Source organism: Zootermopsis nevadensis, unplaced genomic scaffold (assembly GCF_977971745.1).
Source record: "Zootermopsis nevadensis isolate Lab colony 2312 unplaced genomic scaffold, Znev_1.0 Znev_ptg000005l, whole genome shotgun sequence".
NCBI classification, from domain to species: Eukaryota; Metazoa; Arthropoda; class Insecta; order Blattodea; family Termopsidae; genus Zootermopsis; species Zootermopsis nevadensis.
In genome coordinates, this window is record NW_028259137.1 from 5523908 (window position 1) to 5547132 (window position 23225).

At 39.3% G+C, this 23225-nt stretch overlaps 2 protein-coding genes across 5 annotated transcripts in view; both read left to right on the plus strand.

Annotated features, from left to right (window-relative positions):
• Positions 1 to 1058, plus strand: part of ttk (zinc finger and BTB domain-containing protein ttk) — a 72187-nt gene extending 71129 nt beyond the window's left edge. For all 4 annotated transcript variants that reach the window (XM_022084477.2, XM_022084475.2, XM_022084474.2 and 1 more), the window contains exon 5: positions 118 to 1058. In XM_022084477.2, the coding sequence (XP_021940169.1) occupies positions 118 to 968 (851 nt within the window). In that variant the 3' untranslated portion in view covers positions 969 to 1058. The remainder of the gene's footprint in view (positions 1 to 117) is intronic.
• Positions 1059 to 9876: 8818 nt separating this feature from the next.
• LOC147874799 (uncharacterized) overlaps positions 9877 to 23225 on the plus strand; it is a 68293-nt gene continuing 54944 nt past the window's right edge. Inside the window, exons 1-2 of the mRNA XM_087343174.1 lie at positions 9877 to 9890; positions 12031 to 12128. Of these exons, the coding sequence (XP_087199300.1) occupies positions 9877 to 9890; positions 12031 to 12128 (112 nt within the window). The remainder of the gene's footprint in view (positions 9891 to 12030; positions 12129 to 23225) is intronic.

The window sequence follows — 23225 nt, forward strand, 5'->3', positions numbered from 1 at the left end:
TCATGTCTAGTGTTGATATGCTTGAACATAATGTATGATAATTGTTATGTCCACGACATTAGTAAGTAGAATCGGTGGTTATTACTTGGGCTTGCTAACTGTTTCTTCTTTTTCCAGATACAGGTTACCATGGCTGCATTGAAGAACAGCCCTCCATAACTTTTGAACTATGTGGTGAGACTACAGCTTCTTCGTATCATCATGCATCTAGTGGTGGAAGTTTAACCATCATTGGGAGTGAAGCTGTGGCTTCCAGTGATGACAACAAGATGGGGTTGGTGGTACATGCATTGACTGAATCAACACCAGGCATCCACTTTCTGAGTCATGAGGTAGAAGAGGATGGGCGAGGATGCATTCTAGTGACAAAATGTGAGGAAGCAGATTCTGAGGAAATCCTGGCAGAGAGTGGCAGGATGAGAGGCAGGCAGGAACTTCTGGAGTATCTGATACGTGAGGATGGCACTGTGGTGTGCAAATGGTGTGGTGAGATCCTTCCTTCGCGAACACATTGGTACCGTCACAAGTATAAGTTCCATCCTTCTTCATCTGGCACTCAGTCACCTGCTAGTTTGTACAAGTGTCATCATTGCAATGTTTTCTTTAAGTCACGCAAAGGTTATACAGGTCACGTTGCTACAAGACATTCAGATGAGGAAGATAAACGGGACAAGAACAAAGAAGACTTTGGCAACGAAACATTATCTACAGCTAGAGTCACAGAGGACTCTTCAGCTAATGGTACTGGTGCAGGTTGTGGTAGCAGTGGTGGGGGTAGAGGAGGAAGGCGAAACACAAGGAGCGGGGCTGACGCTCAGGGGAGGAGCGCTGACTACGAGAAGCAGCGGGAAAAAGAGGAGAAGCTAGTAGCAGAGATCATTGACAGAGTGAGACGGGAATGCGAGGCTCAGGGTGCGACAGTAACGAGAAGAGGTTACTCTCGCAGATCAACGGTGATGAATTCTTGAATTGGGGGCATGAAACAAATGGCTGCATAAATCTGTATGTGGCCTGTGTCTGTGTTCCAGAATTTAAACTTTATTGGGGGGGGGGGGGGGGGGTTGTACCTGGTAATAATTCCACTTAATTTGCAAAAAGTTGGAAATACTATTCACCATTGTGGTTCATGTAAATAGATACTTTTAAAAATTATACCCGTTTTATCTTGTACTGTACTTTGACAAAGTGTAAGTGTGAGTGGTATATTGCAGTATTCAATTGTTCTGCTGCCCCTTGAATTTACATTCTCGTAATTAACATTTCTTGTTCTTGAGATTTTCTGACTTTTCATATTTAATCTCTTAATTCCTACTGCACGCTGTCAGTGTTGGGCTTTTGATTTTGAAGAAGACTTCTGCTGCGAGCCTGTGTTTGAATGGTATTTACAACATTTATACAGTATTGAAGGAAAATGGGCCACCATCTTGTATCAGTAATCACGAAAGGTACACACTATACCTCAGTATTTTGCCTTGGCTATTAATTAGCGTAAAAAACACTTCCGATCACACAATTTTTGGCACTTGGAATCCTGCAGTTTGTTACAACAAAGCCTGGCAGATAGCTGAATATGTAGTTGTGATTAAGACATTTTATTAGTAACTACTTTATATGTATTATTTTGTGATTTTAGAATGAATGGCTTACCATATACACGTGCAGTATGAATCTGGTTAAGTGGGAAGTGCTTTTCAAAATTACATTGTCAAATTGGACCCGACAGCATTGTGTATGCTCACGACTAAAACAGAAAGGCTGCAGTCACATTCAAATGATCATGTAATGTGATCATGATTATTTTGAAAGTGATATGTTATAAATTATAAAAGTTTGCCATTTTATTAATATTACAGTATTTAGAGTTAAATTTAAAAGATCTGTTAGGTGTCTCAAGAGAACTGCTGTACTCAAAAGAAGAATGTAAGTTTACCAATGGTAACATAAGCATTGCACATAGACTATATGTAATTCTGGTCATCTCATTGAGGGAACGCTAGTCTCTTAAGTGATTGATATCTCAGTACTACCCTCCTTTTTCACTGAAACAAGCATGCAGACTGCAAGATATTCCGAGAAAGTATTGAAAACATTGGCCTTGCTTTTATGTTTTGCTATGGCTTATTTTACAAAGCTCTTAATGCGGGTATTGTCTTCCATAAAAGTGCATTGAATGACCTTACTAATTTGTGTGTCTACTCATTTGAAAGCTGTTCATTATTTATTTCTACATATGGGACAAGGCAGTCATGCTATGTGGCACTGTACTATAAGGAACAAGCATAATCTTGAATGCAGGGGCTTTTATGACACATTTAATAGCCAATTGAATCACTTGAAATGTTGTTGAGTTGTCTTTACATCAGTGGGTTACTACCTTTTATTACTTCATACATTGTGGTAAAGTTTTGTTTCATTCTCTTCTTACTGAAAAAAAAAAGATTAAGTCATTGAAGTAACAGCCACTGTATCAGAAACCAAGTGTTTAAACGGTGTGTTTGTCTAGCATGAACAGTTTATTAAAGTCAGTTGTTTTTCTGTGGTGTTTGTACATGTGATACTGATGATTCTGTTGTATATGTAATGACAAATGAGACTGGAAATTGGCAAGTTAACTTGCCAAATTGCAGTATGTAGATATTTTTAACAACAGAGCTTGAAGTGGTTCACAGCTTAACAGCTGAAAGTTAAATGAAATAGGACTTTCAGCCTATAGCAGAGTTAAAAAAATCTTATGAAGCAAGACATCTTCCTGCATGCAGTACTTTTTCTATTTACTGCTATAGTTTATAATAAGGTTTTATCAGTTGGAAAGCTTTTTGCACATTTGAAAAAAAATATTACACCAGAAAGAAATTTTGTTAAACAAATGTCTAATCAAACGAAACCAAGAATATACAACATAGTGAAAACGGATCTCAATTATGAAAGTGAGACATAGACGTTAAATAACGGAGATAATGTTTGGAAGCACACAGATAGAGATTCTTAAGGCCATTGCTAGGATATAAAAAATTAGACCACGGAAGAAATGTTGATATAAGTTAAAGAGTGAAAGTACAAAGCATAGTAGAAGAAATTAAAATATACCAAAAACTGAAATAAAATTGCATTATGTGTTTGTCTTTTTGTGTAAGTAAAGCTGTTGTGTTTCTTGAAAAAGTGAGACAGCAAATGATGTACAAACTTCACGAACACCTTTATTGTAAGCGAACGCCTGGTTAAGGCCTTTGAAGTGGTCATCTTCAAATCTGTGTCATCAATTTGATGAAAATAATTCTGGATCCTCTGGAATGCCCCATTTTGGAATCGTTTGTCAGACAGAGGCCTGGGATCCTTTAATACTGGCTTAGTGGATCGGCCACCGACCCTAGATGACTGGGCAGTTCCAGGAACACTGATCTTCAAGTTCATAGCAGATATGGAAGTTCCTACTTCAAACTGATGTGTGTTGGAATTACTCCAACTGCGCCTCAAGGGACCTGTATTTGAGATAGGTTTTGCAGCATCCTTACTTGGCAAGGATGACAGAGCTCTGCTCTTTGACAGTCTTGGAATATAGGATTTCTTCACAGTAGTTCGACCACATTGAGAGGGGCTCGGTTCTGGAAGTTCTCCTACATTTCCTACAGACAAAACTCAAAAAGGAAGAGCAGATGTTTTGCGTTTGTGAAGAGATGACTTTCTCATACTGATGCTTTTTTTTTCTCAAGTCCTAAATCAGTGTAGGTGCTTTGGGGGGAGAGGTTGCATAGCTCCTACTCATTCTTTGCCTTGGCACTAAATAGAGGTGAGTGGTCAGTCAGCTTCATGCCCTGGCTGCACTTTACCCCCTGAGAAATGACCCTAGTACCCATTGGACAGGAGGCCGGATGGGCGCCGAAGCTGGCCTGGTTGCAGAAGCTAGAGGAAGAATCCTCTCACCCTCTTGGGGATCGAACCCGTTGTCCAGTCCGTAGTCAGTCACTATATTGACTGAGCCACCGTGGTGTCAGGATTATTAAAATGATGGCACTGGTAATTATACTTCACAGCATCATGCTCTTTTACTTGAGATTCCCATATGGTTTTTTACCTTTGCTGGCATGGGATAATTAGGAAACTTTCATTTTTTATAATCCATGGTATTTATTCTAATGGAATTTTATGGTTTCTGTGGTTTTCTCTAGTCCCTCAAGATAGAAGACAGATAATATTTTGATTTATTGTATGATTGCTTTTATGGCTCCCTGGCAATCCGCACTTTAGAATCACTGTCTGTTGTTAAATGTTGGATACAATGTTCTGGCCTTGGTCCAAGGCACGTGGATGATCTTTTAAGACCTGCCTCCATGTCTTCAGTTATTCTGAAGTCTAAATGTCCAAACCATCACTTTGTCTCATGACATACAGTTTTACATAATATGGCCATAGTATTTAAGATTTATGTCTTTATATGTGGCATTATTCATTCATTCCAGGCTTTAAGATTTTTATAAAAGGGCTGTGTGATGAATTGATGTGTAACACTTAGGTGTCTGAACTTGATTTTTAGAATATTATGTGCTTAATATCAGTTGATTCTATAATGTAACATAGCAAGATGGGAGGACCAGTTTCAGGCAATTCATTACAGTATCTTGAGGCTTATCAAACTTAATCTAACAGTGAACGTGAATGTTGGGCTGGGTGTGACAGATGACCAAAAATTTTTAAGCCTGGTTTAACCATTATTATTTGGGAATAGGAAATTTAAATGTCTGTAATGCTGGGTTGCTGGCCAGACTTTAACTCTTGAGCTAATGATTTAGTGGTATGCTAGTTCAATGTGTGGGTGATAAAGATTAAGATATACTACAGAACTACTGAATTTAAAAATTTGTAAATTTTAACTGATGGGACAGAAAGGAGCATTTTACTACCTTTCAAGCTTCTTGGGAATGCCATCATGTGTGCACAGACACATCTTAATGAATTTGGTTGTTGAAGACAATGAAAGACAAATTTGACGAAACATGGAACCCCACACAAAAGCAAGTAACCAGATATATTGAACTACATAAAAGAATGTGGTACTGCATGTATTGGTAAGAACTGATTAGTATTTACCCACACAGTCTTTAAAACCTCAAATCGGGTAATATGCCTTGGGTTTTTCTGTTTTGGTTCAAACGAGATCAGATTAAATCTAGTCTGGCAGTCAAGAGACTGCTGTATCAAATTTTGATAATTGATGCCATTAGGTGACAAATTTTGTAGGAAAGGTTTCTTTACTATATCAGTGATGGATAGACCATTTTTACAGCTTTTTATGATATTTAAAGATGAAAAATGATTTATTTGGGACTGAGAGAGCTTCCAGACTTACAATTTTACTCATAATAGAAAAAACTATGTGCCAGTGTATTGAAAGTTGCAGACCTGTACATCTCATGAAGAATGCAATTTAGGTATACTAAATACTGCATAAGGTTAATTAAAGGATTCAAATGTACTTGTTTGTGGCTGTAATAAAAGTGAGACAAGGATAATGTCGTGGTACAGTGGTGCAGAGAGACATGTTCTGAATCAGCTGAAATAATTGTTTCTTTGTGGTACATAAGGATTTATTGTTATGCACAATTTCCCTTTCAACAGTTTAGTGAGGCAAGTTGTGTTTATTGCAGATGATTCTTTATGTAATTTGTTTTCAATACCAGGGGTAGCCAACTGACAGCATGCAGGCTTGATCTGGTCAAGGAAGCAATGTCTGGCAATGATTGTTTCCAAATCTGCCCATATCGCACATACATGATCTTGCATGTTGTTAAACATTGTATAATCTCTCCCAAGTGGAAGATTGTTATTAAATATCCTATGAATTAATTGTAAATGCAAGATATTTTCAGGTGCATTCACATGCAGCTGACCTCTTCACATTGGAAAAATCTTATTACATTTCCAGATAAAACTCTTTGGCATGGACATATTTTCTCTATTTCTGTATATGAACTGATTGTGTTTGTAGAGGTTCTTCTGATAAAGCTTGCACCTGATAATATTTCTTTGCTTTTCCTCCATCCCATAAATACTGGATATCCTAAGTGACATAATTGTTAGTTTTCTTTGGTGTACCTGATTTATCATTATATTTTAAGACAGGCATTATGTGCAATTCATGAAAATGAAGGCAGCTGTCTTGTCTTTGCTTCCATGTGGGCTCCCATGATCACATTATGTGGCTTTTTAAACTTTTAATAAGTACAATTGTTATAAACACTTAAAAAAATGTAACTACATAACCAAATAAATTATGTATAAATGTTTAGTGTTGGAACTAATTCCATGGAACATACCACAGAGAATTATTGTACAACCACAAACTTTAAACTGTGGCATATATTGAAACTATTGTATCTATGGAGTACTGATTTGAGAACATTTCCATTTCTGGCAACATTCTCTGGTTATGTGCTAGCAGACATATTGTACATGTGGACTCAGATCTTATAGATGTGCCAGAACCTCAAAAGCAGAGCCATGCATCTAAAAATATAGAACTATATGTAGGAATGGCAGTAATGGGCCACTGTCGAATAATTATTATTTTTGAAATGTTTCAATGTCAATGTGATACTCTCTGGATACTCAAGTTTTGAGATAGAGTGGTTGCACAGCATCTGTGGAGGCAGACTAAAGGAAAGATTCAGCATGCATCAGAATGTTATTACTTCATGTGACTGGACTACTGCTCACGGCCCCCCCGCCCTCCACCACTGCCACTGAAGTGATGATGTACTTCATTTGTGCGCCTGCTCAGTATCTCAGTTACCAGATGTCTGGTTTTCTAGAAAGAGTAAAATGTGCTTCATAATCTGGCAAACAGAAATTTGTGTTTTTATTAATATATTCCACTTGAGAATGTTTAAAAAAAATTTCTTTTGGAAAAAACAGAAAGATTAAGGGAGCGTACAACAGTATGAGTATAAATTTTGCAAGCAATTGACATTATTTGGCACTGCAATGTGTCTGAACGTGATTGGATGTCTGTAGGTATATGAGACTGAAAAGGTGCAAATGATTCCACCAAGATAACTAAAAACACTACATGGAAATTCAGATGATTTAATGGTAGCTGGCTGAATGGCATCCTCCATGCAGTGCTGAAGGATTATGTCCCTCTTTCAAATGAATGCAGAAGATCTCTTGACCATTAGAAAGAGACTTTGTGAAATAAAGTGGTCTAAAAATGAGAGAGTTGGCTGTCTCTGGTCAATGAGGACATATGTTCAGTAGTTGATACGTGTAACAGATTAATGTGAAACTTCTTAGAGTTTCAAAGAAGGTTTTTTTTTTTCCTTCTTTGGAATCCAATTGCTAACCAACATGGCTGTCTATTCAATGGTACTAGACACCAGTTCCAAGATTGAGGTTTTAACTGCACTGAAAATGTTGATTGTGGTCTTCTGTGTTGTGATGCCAGTGTAGTCATGCAGGAGATTACTGACATTATGGATGAAAAAAATGCTTCCATCTTCAGGGTACCCTGTCCAATACTACACATTGTCACAACCAAGAAGACCATAATTGACACCAGTTGATTACAGTTCATACAGACAGTGCACATTTTGAAACAACTTCTAATTGTTACTTTCTCCTCCCTATAGAGAACGTTATTAACGTGATGGCTGTGCAAACTTATGAGGTGAGAATGTAGTGTTAGTGTAGGGTCCTGACGTTTTGTACAGTGATATGTGTTTGCAAAGTATGGGATTTTTATAAAGGTAATTTTTTATAGAAAATAAAAAATAATGACATGGAAAACACATAAATTAATATTTGCTTTCTTGTTTAATGATAATAAGTGAAACTTGTAAACATATCATGTAAATATGTTTAGTATTTCATAAAATTATTTGACTTGAGATGTGCCGTTATGTTCTGTCTCTCCTGAACAGTTCATTATAACATTTTGGGAAGAGCTGTTCTAAACAGTAAACTTACGGAATCTTACAATGTCCTAATGCTTTATAATGATTATTTTTTAGATTGTAACTTGACTTGACTTGAACATATGAAACTCAACTTTCCTATTTTCAGAGTAAGTGGTCTTTTGAATAAATTAATTGATTAGTGTTTGACCTGTGTATAGTTGTTTTTAAACTTTACCTACATTACTATTATATGACATTTGTCTTCACTGCATAAACTGGCTCATGAATTATAAGTTAATAATTTTTTTTAATATTATAGAAACCTTTGAGTTAAATTAAACTTCCAAAATAACAATCAATCAATGATTCTCTAAATGTTTGTGACAATGGTTGCTTCAGTATAGGAATGCTGTGTTGGACACTACACTAGGAATACTTGATAATACGCAAAGTTTTGAGAGTTGGTCTACTTCAGTCTTCAAATGACTTTTTGTCATGATACTGACACAAGTATAACTTTTATATTTATTGATAGTAACAATGGTTGAATCAGCCTCTGGATGGTGTTGGTTGGCCTGATTAATTGACGCAGCCCGCGTGTCATCTTAGTTTCTGCAAATTTAGTTCCAAGAATTGAATAAACAGGTAAGATGCCGCTGCTGAATCCGCGTGACGTGTTGAGTGCCTACATGCCAACATGAAGTCTGACGAGGAGAAGTTCGTGTCCGAGAGTACGGTTAGCAGTGGACGCTTTCAGTCGGTGTGTTGTGTTATAGATAGTCGTGTAGGTATTAAAGATTTGTGTCTGGTTTTGATCTAAGCAGGGTGTTAAAGGTTACTGGGTTCAGTGACAAATCGGGTAACCGAGAGGCAATGTGTGCCAGAATGTAGGCGATCTAGTGGCGAAATGTGTGTTATTTGTTTCATAGTGCTTCGTGCTAAGTTGATTGAGCTGTAGTTTACGATCCTAGGTGTTGTTCCATGTGGTTGGTTTCATAAATTATTGGAAGATTTTTAGGTTATGAATATGTTTGGTAGTTGGTTTCTTATAGGTGAAGTTGGTAGGCGTGTTTCGCCTTCACTTGTTTGTAGTTCCTGTCATTTTTAAGGGCTAAGACGTAACTAATGGCGGTCACGGAACTACTGTTCAGCAATCCCGTTACTGCTTATGAGTTTACAATCTGTGTAGTAGTATTTCAGGCAGCATTAAAATTATCCAACTTTTCCACCACAAATAATAGCAAGCAGAGTATAAATTCACTAGCAAGTGGAAGTATATTAAATTTACGAAATAATTTTCTACAAGGTAAGCTGCTTTTGACACCTGCCATTGTTGTGATTATTTTCTTTTGCATGTAAAAAGCCTTATTACTGTCTGTTGAATTCCCCCAAAATATTAATCCATAAGACACCACAGAGTGGAAATAAGCAAAGTAAACTAGCTTTATAGTATCTATTGTCATGGGTGGTATGACTGTTCTGATGGCAAGGCACGCAGAGCTTAATTAGGGAATAATATACTCAGTGTGCTTCTTCCAATCTGAGGTGTTGTCAACTTGTAAGCCAAGAAAATTGTTTGTTTAAACTTCCGCGATTAATTTCTCATCACCGTAACCTCTCCTTTTGCCACTGTACGTAGGTACATGCACATTCACAACATTCCCTAGGGTGGAATGCTCACCTCGGGAGCTTACAGAGTTGTTCACGCTGACATTATTGGTGCCCCCGCATATTCCTGCAGGCAGTCCACATCCCTTCTGTACTCACGTTTTCGGGCGTATGTATTGTGCAGTGTTGATGGATGTCGTTCCGTGCGCCGTGATGTCCGCTCGCTTGCTCTGTGTTGGGGTACTAAAGTATGTATTTTCATTAATGTTCTAGGACACCGGGGATGCCATCATCATGAAGTTACCTCCTTCAGTTCCCTCTGGGTGTTCTGTTTGACAAGGCTGGGGTGAAGAACCAGAACGATATTGGCCGCAGTTAGATGACCTCTCACTGGTGAGTAAAACCTCTGTGTTGTGCCCCTGACACGAGATAGGGCGTTGGACCAACATTTCTCAAAGAGAGAGCATATTAATTGGCTCACAAAGTGCAGCTTATGTATAGAGCTACAATAACTTGATGTGAGTGTGTGTGTGTGTGTGTGTCTGTCTGTCTGTTCATAAGAGGCACCAGTACAAGAAGTAGGACACTGTCTTCTGACTTCATATCACAAAGAATATTAACTGGATGAATATTCGGAATATGTACCAAGTTGGAAGAGGAATACTTTTTCTGCCAAGCAACGGTAATGCTCTGACAGAGGCTGACTGCATGTTGGATGTTTGTTCTTACGTGTCTAATCCCCTGTATGTCTATGAACGGCATTCCCCCCCGCCCCCTTTTCAGATTAAGTATTTGAATAAGCAGGAGGCACCCATTAGATAAAATAAGTTGGCATGAGATTGTTCCATTTCGGACGACTTTGCCTCCAATGTCTGTGAAAGTGGCCCCTTGAGATTCTAGATTTCTTGTGTATCTTACACCTTTCCTGGTATATTGCAGGAGGAGTGCACCAACACTAGACAGACTGACATCCGAGAGAAGACCGCTTGTGTCCCCGATGGTTGGCCGTCCTGTTGCTGAGTGCGTACATGGAGAAGAGGACTGAATGCAGCGTGTAAATTTTGTGTGCCTCTGGAGAGGTGGTGGAGTTTTCTGTTATTTAACCCATTGACAGGGGCTTGCTCTGTTGTGGTAATTGTGTTGCAAGTGTGATAGCAACTTAGATATGAATCATGTGAACGTGTAAGGTGTGGATGTCTAGTTATGTGTGTGGGGTGTTCTACGGAGTGTAGTAAAATAGTAGAAATGTCGGCCGCAATCACATTGCGTTGATAAGAGTCTGCTTCATAGTGTGGTGGCCAACACATCTCGGAATGAGAGAGAGTTTGTCCTGTGTGAAAGGCTGTAAGTTGCAGGTGCTCTTGGCTTTGGCCGCAGCTTGTCACCAAAGATGTGATTCCTCTTCCTGGAAAGAATATGTTATTTCCTTTTATCTGCTTCATCCCATTTCACATTCTCAGTTCAAGCTAATGCCACAGGAAGATCTTCAAAACGTCAGTCATTGTGAATCTGTTCGGAAGTAGATGGGGGGGGGGGGGGGGGGGGGGGGCCTCTGCAGTTTCACTCGTTTAGGAAGTGCGGTGATGAAGATCTCTGGCATAGCTATACCGGACAGTCTTGATAATAGTGGATGTCCGTTCTCTGACCCAGGAGGGCTTTAAAAGTGTGCTGACCACGCATTACTTAGTTTGTATTTTCTTTATGTAAATCTGTAAAGAGATGTCAAAGCGGGAGGTAACGGGAATACTTAGTGATCATCACGGAGAGGGAGTTTCCAAACAGTCTTTAACGGGAGATGCGCAATAGCAGTTGTCCTATGATCGAAAAGTGTGACTTGCCAGTTACTGTAACTAAAACATTTGACTTCCCTTACTCGTTATAACTTGAAACTGTTGCTTGTGTTTTCCAGGTCGTGGAGACAGCATCTAGTGCTCTGAAGTCGAGCACGGCGGATCCGTTCTACCATCGTCAGTGCTGGGAAATAATTTGCTGTTTCTTGGTGGCATCCCTGAATTTTAATGATGATGAGAATAGAGCGCAGCAGCTTTTCTCCTGTCCAAGGTATATAAGAGCAGTTGGAGGCAGAAGAATATTGTAAAACTAACCTCATTCTTGATATTAAAAAAGTGTACAAAATAAAAGATGTTTTTCCAGCCTGATGGTACTAACATGACATAACAGATTGTTAATCACTGGCTTTTCAACGCAGAATTGTAAGCGAGTCCCAAGGCAGTCTATGAGGCACTGTTATAGATTTTTCTCTGAGCACCCAGAACTCATTATTTACTGGTACAGTGAGCCCGTTAGAGGCTGTATCACAATTAGTTTGGGTTTAGTATCCTGCCAGTACCAGGAGGCTTCTACAAGTAATGTATTTCTTTGTCATATCATAAACCCAGATTTCCCATTTGCTCTGTGCCTCTTACATCAGTTGCTGATTTAGGAAGCAGCTACTGCATTGGCCACTGCTGTGACCATTGAACATTAGGATGTGAGTGTAATTATCTGTACTCATTGTGATTCGCTGTTGCAGTTTTGATGATCCACATGTGGAGATCTCCGCAGTCCATGGGATTCCGTACAGATTGCAGGACAAGCAAGCCAGAGCCACTCACCAGATGGCAGTCACAGGTAAGTTCATCCATTTGAGTAAATTGTTTAATAAACTTCTTTTCTGAATTATAATGCCATTATTGAAAGAAGAAGAAGAAAGTGTTGAAGACCTTTTTTCCTGAAAAGTAGCAAATGGTTTTAATGAAATGAAGAACTTGTCTATTTCTTCTATTGACACTACAAAGAAACAATGAAGAACGTGATTTTTCTTTGCCAGTTTAAGGAACCACATTTTGAGGCTGACCTCCACATAGTTCTATAATTGAGAATGCATGGAGTGTACCTCCATGCTCCCACTGCCTCATGGCATTGCGCTTAGTCACAAGGATAACTTCAGCTGATATAGCGAACCATTAAATGTTTAAAAATCATAATCGGTGTTGGTTTTCTGTAAGTCCAAGTGGTGTTAGAACCCAAAGACCACTGTGAGAACCTGAAATCTCTCTTAAAACCACATTTAGTATGTGAACTTGTTGAAAGCATCTGCTTCATATCTGGAAAAGCCAGTAAGGCCTGTTGTGTATGTTGGTAGGAGTGTTTGTTGCTGCAGCCATGAAAGAGTTACGACGGTGTTCCTTGTGTGTCACTACACAATGGTGGCGATATCACAGGAAGCTGGTGAGTTCAGTTTTATAAATTTAGATTGTTCAACATTGAAACAATTTATATTACTGATGGTGAAGTTTCCACCTTTGCTTCCAGAAGGCATTATAAAGTGGCATTACTGATGGTGATATGGAAAATAAATCTGATTGATACGGCTACCTCTTGCCCCTTGTCGGTTGAATTCACCTTAGTAGTAGAAGTGCTACAGATGTTGGCTGTGTTGTAGTGGCTTGCCATTTCTTAATCTTTCATTTACGTCCTTTCTTCATGACATCAAAACAGGCGAACCTGAAGGGCATGGGCCCTTCTGGTGTTTATAGACTCCCTCGCTGTCATAACGGGGCATGAGGAGAGGGAGCCGTGTAAGCCGGGACACCTCGGCTCCAAACAGACGGCAAGCGAACTGTTCGTAAAATATCCACTGAATCAGTGGCAAGGGAAGTTGCGTGGGTCTGACGTGATGTGTGTGAGTTGTAGAGTTTGTAGTTGCAGTATTATGACGTGTGGAATAATGGCCCACTTGGCGAATGTTTTAAATTTGCTGGGGGGGAGGAAAAAAAGGCTCCAGTATGAATCTGTAAGCGAGGGAGTTCAGAATTTGTGAGGTCGCTGGTTGTGACCCGTATTTAAAGTTAACTTGTGAATGGGTTTGTAATGAACTTGACAGAATTTGTCTTCTGAAAATGGAAGGTGCTTGTTCATTGGCTAAGGTAGGAGTGTTAACTGCTTGGTGAAGTAAAACTGTGTGTTCTTAAAAGAGTGTGATGTCTTGATTTCTTGAATGTGAATGTATTTTCTCTTTCTGGGAGTAGCAGATTACGAGAAACAGAATGATCCTTCAGATTGTACTGAGCACCACGTGACCTGCGTACTGCTAGCCAGAGAAGCGTTGAAGTACGTGCGGCAACAGTTGGCAGACCGACTTGATGTCAGAAGATTAAACCTGCTGGGACAAAGAAGGAACCTCGTATCCGCAAGAAACTGATATCAGTCTGAACCAGGCATTCGTTGTGTGAGTACATGAGCATTAGAATGTATTTGATGCGGTTGTCATGTGAGAGAGATGAGTCTGTCCAATTTTATTAGGTACTTTAGATGTTGTGAACTTAAATGTGAGATTTGATATGTTGAAAGACCTATGTGCGGTGAGAGATTGGCATAATTGCAGTATCTGTGGTATGCTAGAGGCATTCATGATTCTCTAGTGAATATATTGTTCATAGGACATCAAAATTGGAGGTTAGGTGTAGCTTGTAGACGAGGGTGGTGACTATTTGTGATAAGGTTTTGTTACACGTGAGATGTGTGCAGTGCTGAGGAGCCTTTAATGTGGTCTGTTTACTAATTAATAAGTGAGCATTTGCCAGTGTAAGTAATTTAGTTTTGTGCACAGTGAGCGGAGCTGCCGGGATATTTTCTGTGTTTGTGCTTAATTTTAGAGTTTGCTGTGTTGAGCAAGGGGATCGGTTACAAAACTTGTAAGTTTGGGGTGTGGTGTTCGATATGAATTTGGATTTGCTTGCAAAAATGGAGATGACTGTCAGAGGTTCCATTTATTTGACACTTACCATATGTTGAGAGTTGTCAGGTGTCAGTCTCATGGACATGTGATGAGGCTCAGTATTACTTCTGGTATATTCCGTGGTTGTTGGTGGGGTAAGGGGATTTGCATTAGGATCGAGGAGTGGTGTGGTTGGTTGGAACCAAGTATAGAAAGGCAGTGCCACTTATGTGGGTCACAATGTACCAGTGGTGGTGTTCGTCAGGATTGTTATTTTATGTCTGTAAAATGGTTGTGAAGAGTTCTTGGCTTAGGAAAGACTAATTTGTTAGTGTTGTCAGTCAGAGTGTTCCTTAGGAAGAATGTAGAGATTGTGTTTTTGTGTGTGTGAGAGAGAGACAGGCTGAAGTTATTGACCATTTAGTTTGGTTAAAGATTGTTGACCTGGAAATGAAATGATATATGATGTCTGTTTGGTGTTCGTTGACCACCTTGGCTGCTCCCTCATAAATATATTTTTACATAACCCCTCCTTCCTCTTATCTTGGGCTCCCATATCGCACCCACGAAAACCCTCAGTTATTTTTTAGAGGGCAGAAATCAGGAAGGAAATGCATACAATACGAAACCCGTGTCTCCCCTCCATTCATTTCTAGAACTTATTACTACTGTAAGAATCCGTGCTGAAATGGAAGGGAGGGGACTTTAAGTGGTACAGCTCTTTTGCAGGATGTTTGTTAAAATATTAGATGTTCGAGCCGTCTGTGAGTGAAGATTCCTTTGCGTATGATTCTTGGAGGTAAAACGTAGCTTTGTTTGTTGCACGTTTTATTGATCTTGTTATTGGGTAGTCAATCAACATACGATTATGATGTTGAAGGGGTCCCGGGATCTTAATAAACATTGTGACCACAATCAGAAATTCTCGTGTAGACATGCTGGCAATTCCGTAATCAGCGTGCACTAAAACTCATCTCGTAAAACTGTTTATTGACGTAATGTCAGATACAAAATATTGTTTTGTAGAATTGCTTTCTTTATTTTGTTGTGTTTCTACTTGTTACATTGAGAGTGCTGCTGCTGGTGTCATGGAGAGATGTTTCCTCAAAGTAAGAAATTTTTGGTGGCTCCTTTACTTAGTGGGGAATCCCCACGTCCATATTACAGAATGTCTAAGTATTTGCGACCGGGTAGGTGGCCCCAGCACCCTGCCAGTTTCTTTAGCACTTACAGTCATCCTTCCATCATGTTATGTGAATTGGGTGTGGAGCGAGAGAGAGAAGGCAGGCAGTTGTCTTCTGGCAAACTGCTGCTTCTGTAATTGCTGGAAATGTGACCATACGAGTAACCAAGACTTTGAATAAAAATCTGCCCCAAGATGTGGGCGTAGGTGTGCGGATTGTTTTAAAAAGGGTAGCAGAAAAATTGAACGTAGTTTAGCGTAATGAATGGCGCGTTGCTTTGGTTAACAAGGAAATGATCATTTGTTTACCGTAACTGAAACAAATTATTTACGAACACACAGTCACGAAGGTCATATTGAACGGCTTTTCGCGTTTGCTTTACTTCATCGTTTTGTCGTCTGATTTGACTTCGTTTGTCCCCACCATTTTCCTACGTGATACGACCATAATTCGTTGCGTTGGATACGTTACTGGGCGGGGGAAAAGGGTCCCTTTGTAATTTATGAAAGTGACATTTGACAACTTGCCGAAGTGTAGCCTAGAACGTTTGTACATTGGCCGACAGAATTCGTGTATTTCTACATTGATTTGAGGTCTTGTTCGTCCTCGTAATCGTTAAAAAACAACTCGGCTCAATTTGAATACTAAGCAAAGTGTTAAAACTAGCTACTACGTGTTTGTCCAGGAAGGCACTGATGTTTTGTAGTTGGTAGTATAGCCAGTATGATCTGAGTTTTTATCCATTTTTGTTGTCTGGATTTGGAAACAGTTATTATTGAAATATGATATTGTGTAATATTACCAGTTAGGATTTCAGTGAGACAGATTAGATGTTTGGAAGAAGAAGATGACAATAATGATGACAGTAATTGCAGTAAACTTGTCTTCGCGATGTGTGTGTTACTTTTTTTTCAGAATTGTCACCTTTACTCAGAACACCTGATGTGATCTGGATATGCCATTCAGGTCGCTGTGGTGTGACAGCAGATAGGTTGCGGTGTTTAAATATCAGTGTTGTAATGCAGTTTGGAATAAGCAGGGTTCCTAATGACGTAGGATGTGGAAAGAGGCAACTCCATTCTGAATGAATCTGGTTACATGTGGAATGTCACGGCCATAGCACTTTGGAATTTCCTGGAAACTCGGCTATGCTGTCAGAGGAATTTATCTTCATCCAAGATTGTTTCCTTCCACACAAAAGACTGAGCTACGCCGCAGTTTAAAATATAAGGTGACATTTTCATTGATCTGTCTTTTACACGAACATTTGTCATTTCAGAGTTGGTGACCATGAAATAATGACTTTTTGTACAGACTGGATGCAGCGGCTTGTTATCGTTTAGGTTCAGCTGTAACAAGGTAAATGTTAGGTGGAAGGAATATGTTGTTTGTGGCAATTCTTACTAATATAGAATATCACAATTTCTTATCTTAAATAAGAATTATTAAGAAATCTGTCAAACTGCCCTCCACTCTTTCCATTTTAGTTTTGATTAGATCGATCATTGCTGGTGGACGTCGTGGTCTCTTACAATTGAACAAAGTTTGAGGTAAGGGATTCCTATTTATTATTATTGTTCATCACATTTAATGTTTTCATCTGCATTTTTGAACTCGTGTACGAGAATTAGACTTGTCTTCTTTTTAACACAATTTCAATTAACATTAGATTGACTTGTGTGTGTTCACGGCATCATTGATAATAAAAGAATATTCCAGTAGGCAATTAACTTTTTACAATTTTAAAGGAATTAAACGTGTTTCGTGGCCCAGAATCTTAATAAAAATATGTCGATGCTAAGAAGTGGGGTACATATTCTGAATAATAATTCTAACACTTTACAATTCCTGATACATCGACATTATTAAAGCGTTTTAGGGAACTCTGAAGAATTTTTATTTCGGATTTAGAAGCCTAATTATCGACGAATCTCCCTACATCAGCAGATTAAATCCAGGGAATGTTTGCTGTTATTGAGTGCAAAGTATTTATGGGTGCAAAACGTGGTCTTTCACTTTGAGGGAGGAACATAGACTGAGGGGCTCTGAGAACAGAGTGTTGAAGAAGATGTTTGGACCCAAAACGGGAGTGGGACAGATAAGAGAGAAAAATACTTGACGAGCAACTCACCCGATGTTGTTAGGGTGAGTTGAGTGTTTACAAGGCCTGAAGGGAGGAGACCTCGGCGTAGGTGGCAGGATAACATTAAGATGGATCTTAGGGAGACTCGATGTAGCGAATTGGCTTTCCGAACACGATAATGAATCATCTGGTTCAGTAAAGGAAGTGGGATGTTCTTTGACAAGCCGAGAACCATAGAATATCTTGCTCATTGCAGGTTGAGAGTAGCGTGATGTAGGCCCGATCTGCGCATGCGTTAGAACGACTTTGAGATTTTGTGACTGTTCCCAACTGTAATTCTCGCGTTCATTTGATAAATTTAAATGACGTATTGTGCTCTTGGTTTATATAAACGTGTAACTTAGGCAGGAAAGTCCTTAATCATGTAAGCTCTTACGCACTTTTACTTCTACAGAGAGAGAAGAACTCGAAAATTTTATGCTTATGAAAAGGCGTAACCTTCTTTTTCCAAAATTTGTTTGTTAACTGCCCGGTTCTGCAACAAAGGTCGCATAATTTGTGTGGCATGTTTTTGTAAACCTTGACAAAGATGGCTTACTACATCGGCGAGCGGGAGGTCATTGCCCCGATCAGCTGGTAATGCCGCATGGGTTAGTAAATGACGTCATAGCCTCGCGTCACACCCAGGACAGAACAGGACTCTGAAGCCACGGATAGAGCGAGCGATACAATCCCATGTCAGCAGATGCGAGTCGAGAGACCGACGGAAACAAGGCCATGAGAATAAAGCCTCAGTGGGAGACCCGGAAGGGGCGAGGGAGCCATCTCAAGCGTGCGCCGTGGATCATAAAGCATCAAGGATTGGACTGCGAGACGCGGGATCAACATTTCTAGATCAACGATCACGCAGGTTATGAATTGGCCGTGACGTCGAATGAGACTCGAGTCCATGCGTAACGATTCGCTAAGCTAATTAAGAATCCCTGAGACAACCCATCAAAACCCCGAAATATCCCACCAGCTACGTCACTCTCCGGGAGTGGACGCAGTGTGCGACCAGCCACGTCGTAGCGGACGCCGCGATGTACGCGACAGACATTAAGGAGGCTAATAAGTCCTTTGAAAGTGCGACAAAGTTCAAATACTTGGGAAAAACAATAACGATTCAAAATGATGCTCACGAGGAAGTTAGGAGGAGATTAAATTCCGGAAATGCTCGCTACTTCTCAGTTCAAAATATTTTGTCTTCCCGTCTGATTTCTAAGAACCTGAAAATTAAAGTATACAAAATACTAATTTTGCCTGTTGTGTGGTATGGGTGCGAAACATGGTTAATTTCGTTGACATTACTGTGTTGAATATTTCGGGCACAAACCTGGGTCCACATTTTCGCCTTCCGCTGTTATGTTATGGCAGTGAGCGTCAGTGTGGACCCGGCTTTAAGAGGCCGAGAAGTGAAAATGAAACTTAAAGATAAAAAGAAGAAGAAGAAGGCAGAGCTAAGACTCGAGAACAAGTGTCCATATCCAGAAAATCATTCCGTACCGAGCATATTTTATTAGCCACGTGATCTAATTAGAGGTTTGTGGCGACTATTACCGATTGGGTACAAGAATGTTTTGTGGGGTGGAGTTATTTTATCACGTGCTCGTGGCTGATTTTCAAAAGACATGCGTAATTTAGTATTTAAGAAGAGCCGGTTATTTCGACAGGCTTCTGTACGCTGTCAGAATTTTCGTTCACTGTTTAACGTTCAAATGCGGCAGGCAAACTTTTTAAATTTTGGGACTTTACTGAGTTACGATGCAACTGACCATGAATGCAGAATGCAACGTGCGTGTTATTTCAACAATTTTAGCGTTCGTGAATTTCTTGTCACAGTGAACTTACTAAAACTGCAGCTGTGGTAGCTTGCTTGGTGACACACGCTATGCGACTCCACCCCCATTTAAAAGAAGGTTGAGCTGAAACAGGGTGTTTCATGTTAATTGTCGTTGAAATAAAATTTACTGTGCGTTAGATGTATAACACACCTCTTTCGATCTTTACTTTTTATGTATGAGGGGATGGTTATTCATGTAATAAATGTTTCGAACCCCCTCTGAGCTTAAGATTATGGCAGAGCAGATCTCTATCTATCTACCTGTCCGAAAGTCCATCCACCTGTCTTTATTATCCAGAGTTTCCGCATAAAACACAGTAACTAAGTACAACAGCAGAGCATACAGGCTTGGATTCAAACCAGTAACCTGCCGAGTACGAACCCCATTCCACAGCGCCCAGTTCCCAAGCCGCGCGTCGATGCCTGTTCGTTGCTTGGTTCTCAGCGTCAATAACAAATATAATGCTCCATGCGCTGTGATCTAATAGGGCAAACCACGGAAGTCAAGAATACTTTTCCAGAAGTCAGATTTCTTGAATAGCCCAGCGACTATTACATTGTCAAGAAGCATTCTGTTCTATAGTTTGTTTCGCAGTCAAATCTAGAGCTCATAACGTGACGAGAACAGTCCTAATGTATTTGAATACATTTATACAAAGACTGAATAATGGCTACAGATTTTCATGAAGCTAAACCTACGATGGCTCAATTTTGTGGGCCCTCAGATTTTAATTGGGAAACTTGGATGTTTCCAAGTTAATGTATGTTCAATAATTCTCTTGTGTTTGGATTATTTACGACGCGAAACTTGGTCAGTGGCATTTATGCAGTGTCACAAACGCCTACATTTTGCGTTTTGGGCGAATGCTTTGTGTTGAAAAGCTTGAAACATTGGGTACTTGGCTAGTAACAGCGGAGGGATACAGAGTGACATAGCGTGGGAACCGCGGCGCGCCATTTGCTTGTCTGGTCTCTAACGTCACTTACCCCAGGTTAAAATTTATATAATTTTATGTGTGTCGAACTTTAAAACCCAAATAATAGGCGTACTAAATATATTTAGTGACGTCTGCACTTATTATTTTGATCATTAAATGCCGTCCGTTTGTTAGATTTAGCTTGAACCGTCACAGGATGTCAGGTGGGGTGACATCTTACGGGCGAAATCGCTCTTCATTTTTTTAATCGCGTAGCATCAGAGAGCCATTAGCCTTCGTAAGGGTGAGACGTGAGCCTGCCTGCAGTCTATCTTGGCCTACATCGTACGAATCTGGTATTGTAGAATAAGCAACTAGTGTTCATAAGTTGTATTAAATAGTTTACGTGAAATTAATTGTGATTTCGTATTAATAGAGACAAATTAAATGTTCTCGGAAACGTCCAAAAGCTACTTCACTTTTCTTTGTATAGTTGGATAAAAAGTAGTTCGTGGTGTGTGCAAATCAGGTCGTGTGAAACAATGAAGAAGTGTTCACTAAAAACGTCGTAACAGTTTCGTGATTTGAAATAACTTCGACTTTGATTTCACGTTGCTCGGTCAAGAATTGCAAAATCATTATTCACGATATTCATTCCAACATGGAAAATTACGTGCGAAGTTGGTAGCCATTATGGCGTCTTTTTGCGATGCAGAAATATTAAATATTCAAGTCATTCAGAAATGAAGAACTTTTCCAAAATATTAAATTTGTTTGCCGACTTTTGAGCACGTACACAAAATTACTGCTGACCAGTGGCTTTGTAATCCGCGTAGCCTATAGGAACTGTACCGAGTACACATTAATATGAATAATTAATTAGTTGCAAAAGTGGTAGACATTTTGATTTTTCCGACATGAATATTCAAGCTGATCTGAATTATATTACATATTAATAATGAATGAGTTTTGCAAAGTTTCTAGAAGTTTCTCTTCAAAATTCTGGCGAACGTTTGGGAATCAAATTAATTGTTGATTGTCATTCTTATAATTTAGTCTAAAAATTCAGTGGTCCCATTGTAAAGTTATTGTCATATTTTTATGCAAATAATTTGAAATGCACTTACTTAAATAATTATTGTGATAATATTATGTCAGTTCGGTTTCATATAATTTGATGAGTACATTTCCGTCAAATAGGGTTACGATGCACTCAGATGTCATTGCTAATATTAAATAGTTTTGTTTTCATATTTATAATCAGCTATTTACATGTGACATTACCGTAAAATGACCTCGCTCGGCTCACTGCTTGTTGCATCCGGAAGGCTCTCGGATAGATTCCAGAGCTGGTACAGAAGGTTTCGTGTTTTTATCCAGTTTCTCAGCGCATAACTAGTCACTGTGTCTTATATTATACTTTATTTTCGAAGCTGCATAAGGATGTGAGCACTAATGTGCCAAAGTTAAGTCGTGGGCACTATTTTGGGATGTTTCAGATTTGGGATGCGTGCAATAGAATGACGGACAATTGTCTTCCTGTGATTAAATGAAAAAGCTAATTGCTTGTGAAATTCATTTCTTAGGATGTCTGCACCATTCCATTCCTTAAAATTACGTTGCATTTTATCTTTACGTCGACACGTTAAATGATTTGTTACATCTTTGCAGCTTTTCCTGTACTCTCGCGTAAAATATTCCCATTATCCATAGAGTCAGGAATTCTTCCACTATTTCATCTTCCAGGATAGGAAACCATGAACACTTTTCATCTCCTCGTAAACTCCCGTCGTTTGTTCTACTTAGGCTACGAAGTCTAAACTGCAGTGCGTTTAAAAAGTTCGGTTCATTGCATTCAGGATTTGTACAAAACTTGAAACATGTTCTCCTGCACCAACAAATTATTCCCCATTATAGCCAAGGTTCTTGGATTGTGACTGAGTAAGAGCAGTAACTGTCAAATCCGCTGACGTCACGTAAATTAAACATTGATATAAAGTTATTTGATGGCAGACTCCACACACGAATCGTACAAATTATCATTCTTTCTGCATGACTAACTCACTAATAAACCTAATAATTCTTTCCTTCTGTGTGCATGGCCGGCGAACACTAACTTTTCATGATTTGTACGTTCTCGTGTGCCCCTGCCATCCGTTGCTTCTTTGAATGTAGACAAATTTTAAATTTCGTTTCGTGAAAGAGCTTAAGAATGAACTTCAGTCGAAATCACGACAGTAAATAAATGGGACCAAAGGCGTCCCCACTCACAAATTCAAGGAATATTATAAAGAGTAGTATGATAATATTAAAAATGTCGCTAAATATGTTACTTGTGATGGGTAGTTGGACAGAACCTTCTATTTAATGTGTTTTGTTCTGAAGTTTCGGTCAGGATTACCACAGTGAAGTTTGCAAATGTTGAACACAGCTTCCATATCAGGTGTTATGTTATCCTGACATTTCAATAAGAGCTCTTAATTAATTTACACCTCGACGCTGAATCTCTTTGTCCCTGTTTCGACTTCTCGATTCTCTTCCACGTCTTCATACATTACAACGTTTTCGGGAAATTCACTGCCACAAAAGAACACGGAAGTTAATTCTCGTCACCAGAAAAACCGAAATTCTACTCCTAGTCCGAACCATTTACCTTAAATTCGGATCTTAACTCCGTTTTAATAATATTCTCCTCCACTCCGAGGCCCCTTAGCTCGTGTCACGCGTTTCCGTGTCAAAGTTTTCTGCTAGGTTTCAAATTCCTTGGGCGTGGCCTTCTTGATGTAATCACAGGAAGGAATGAAATAAATGAAACTCCTTTAACTGATACATCGTTGTTATATCATCATGCTTCGAGTCGAGAATAATTTCAGTTATTGTAGAGTATGAACTTATGTAGGCGTTGCCTTAGTTTTCTAATTTGTTCTGTGCTAGAAAAGATG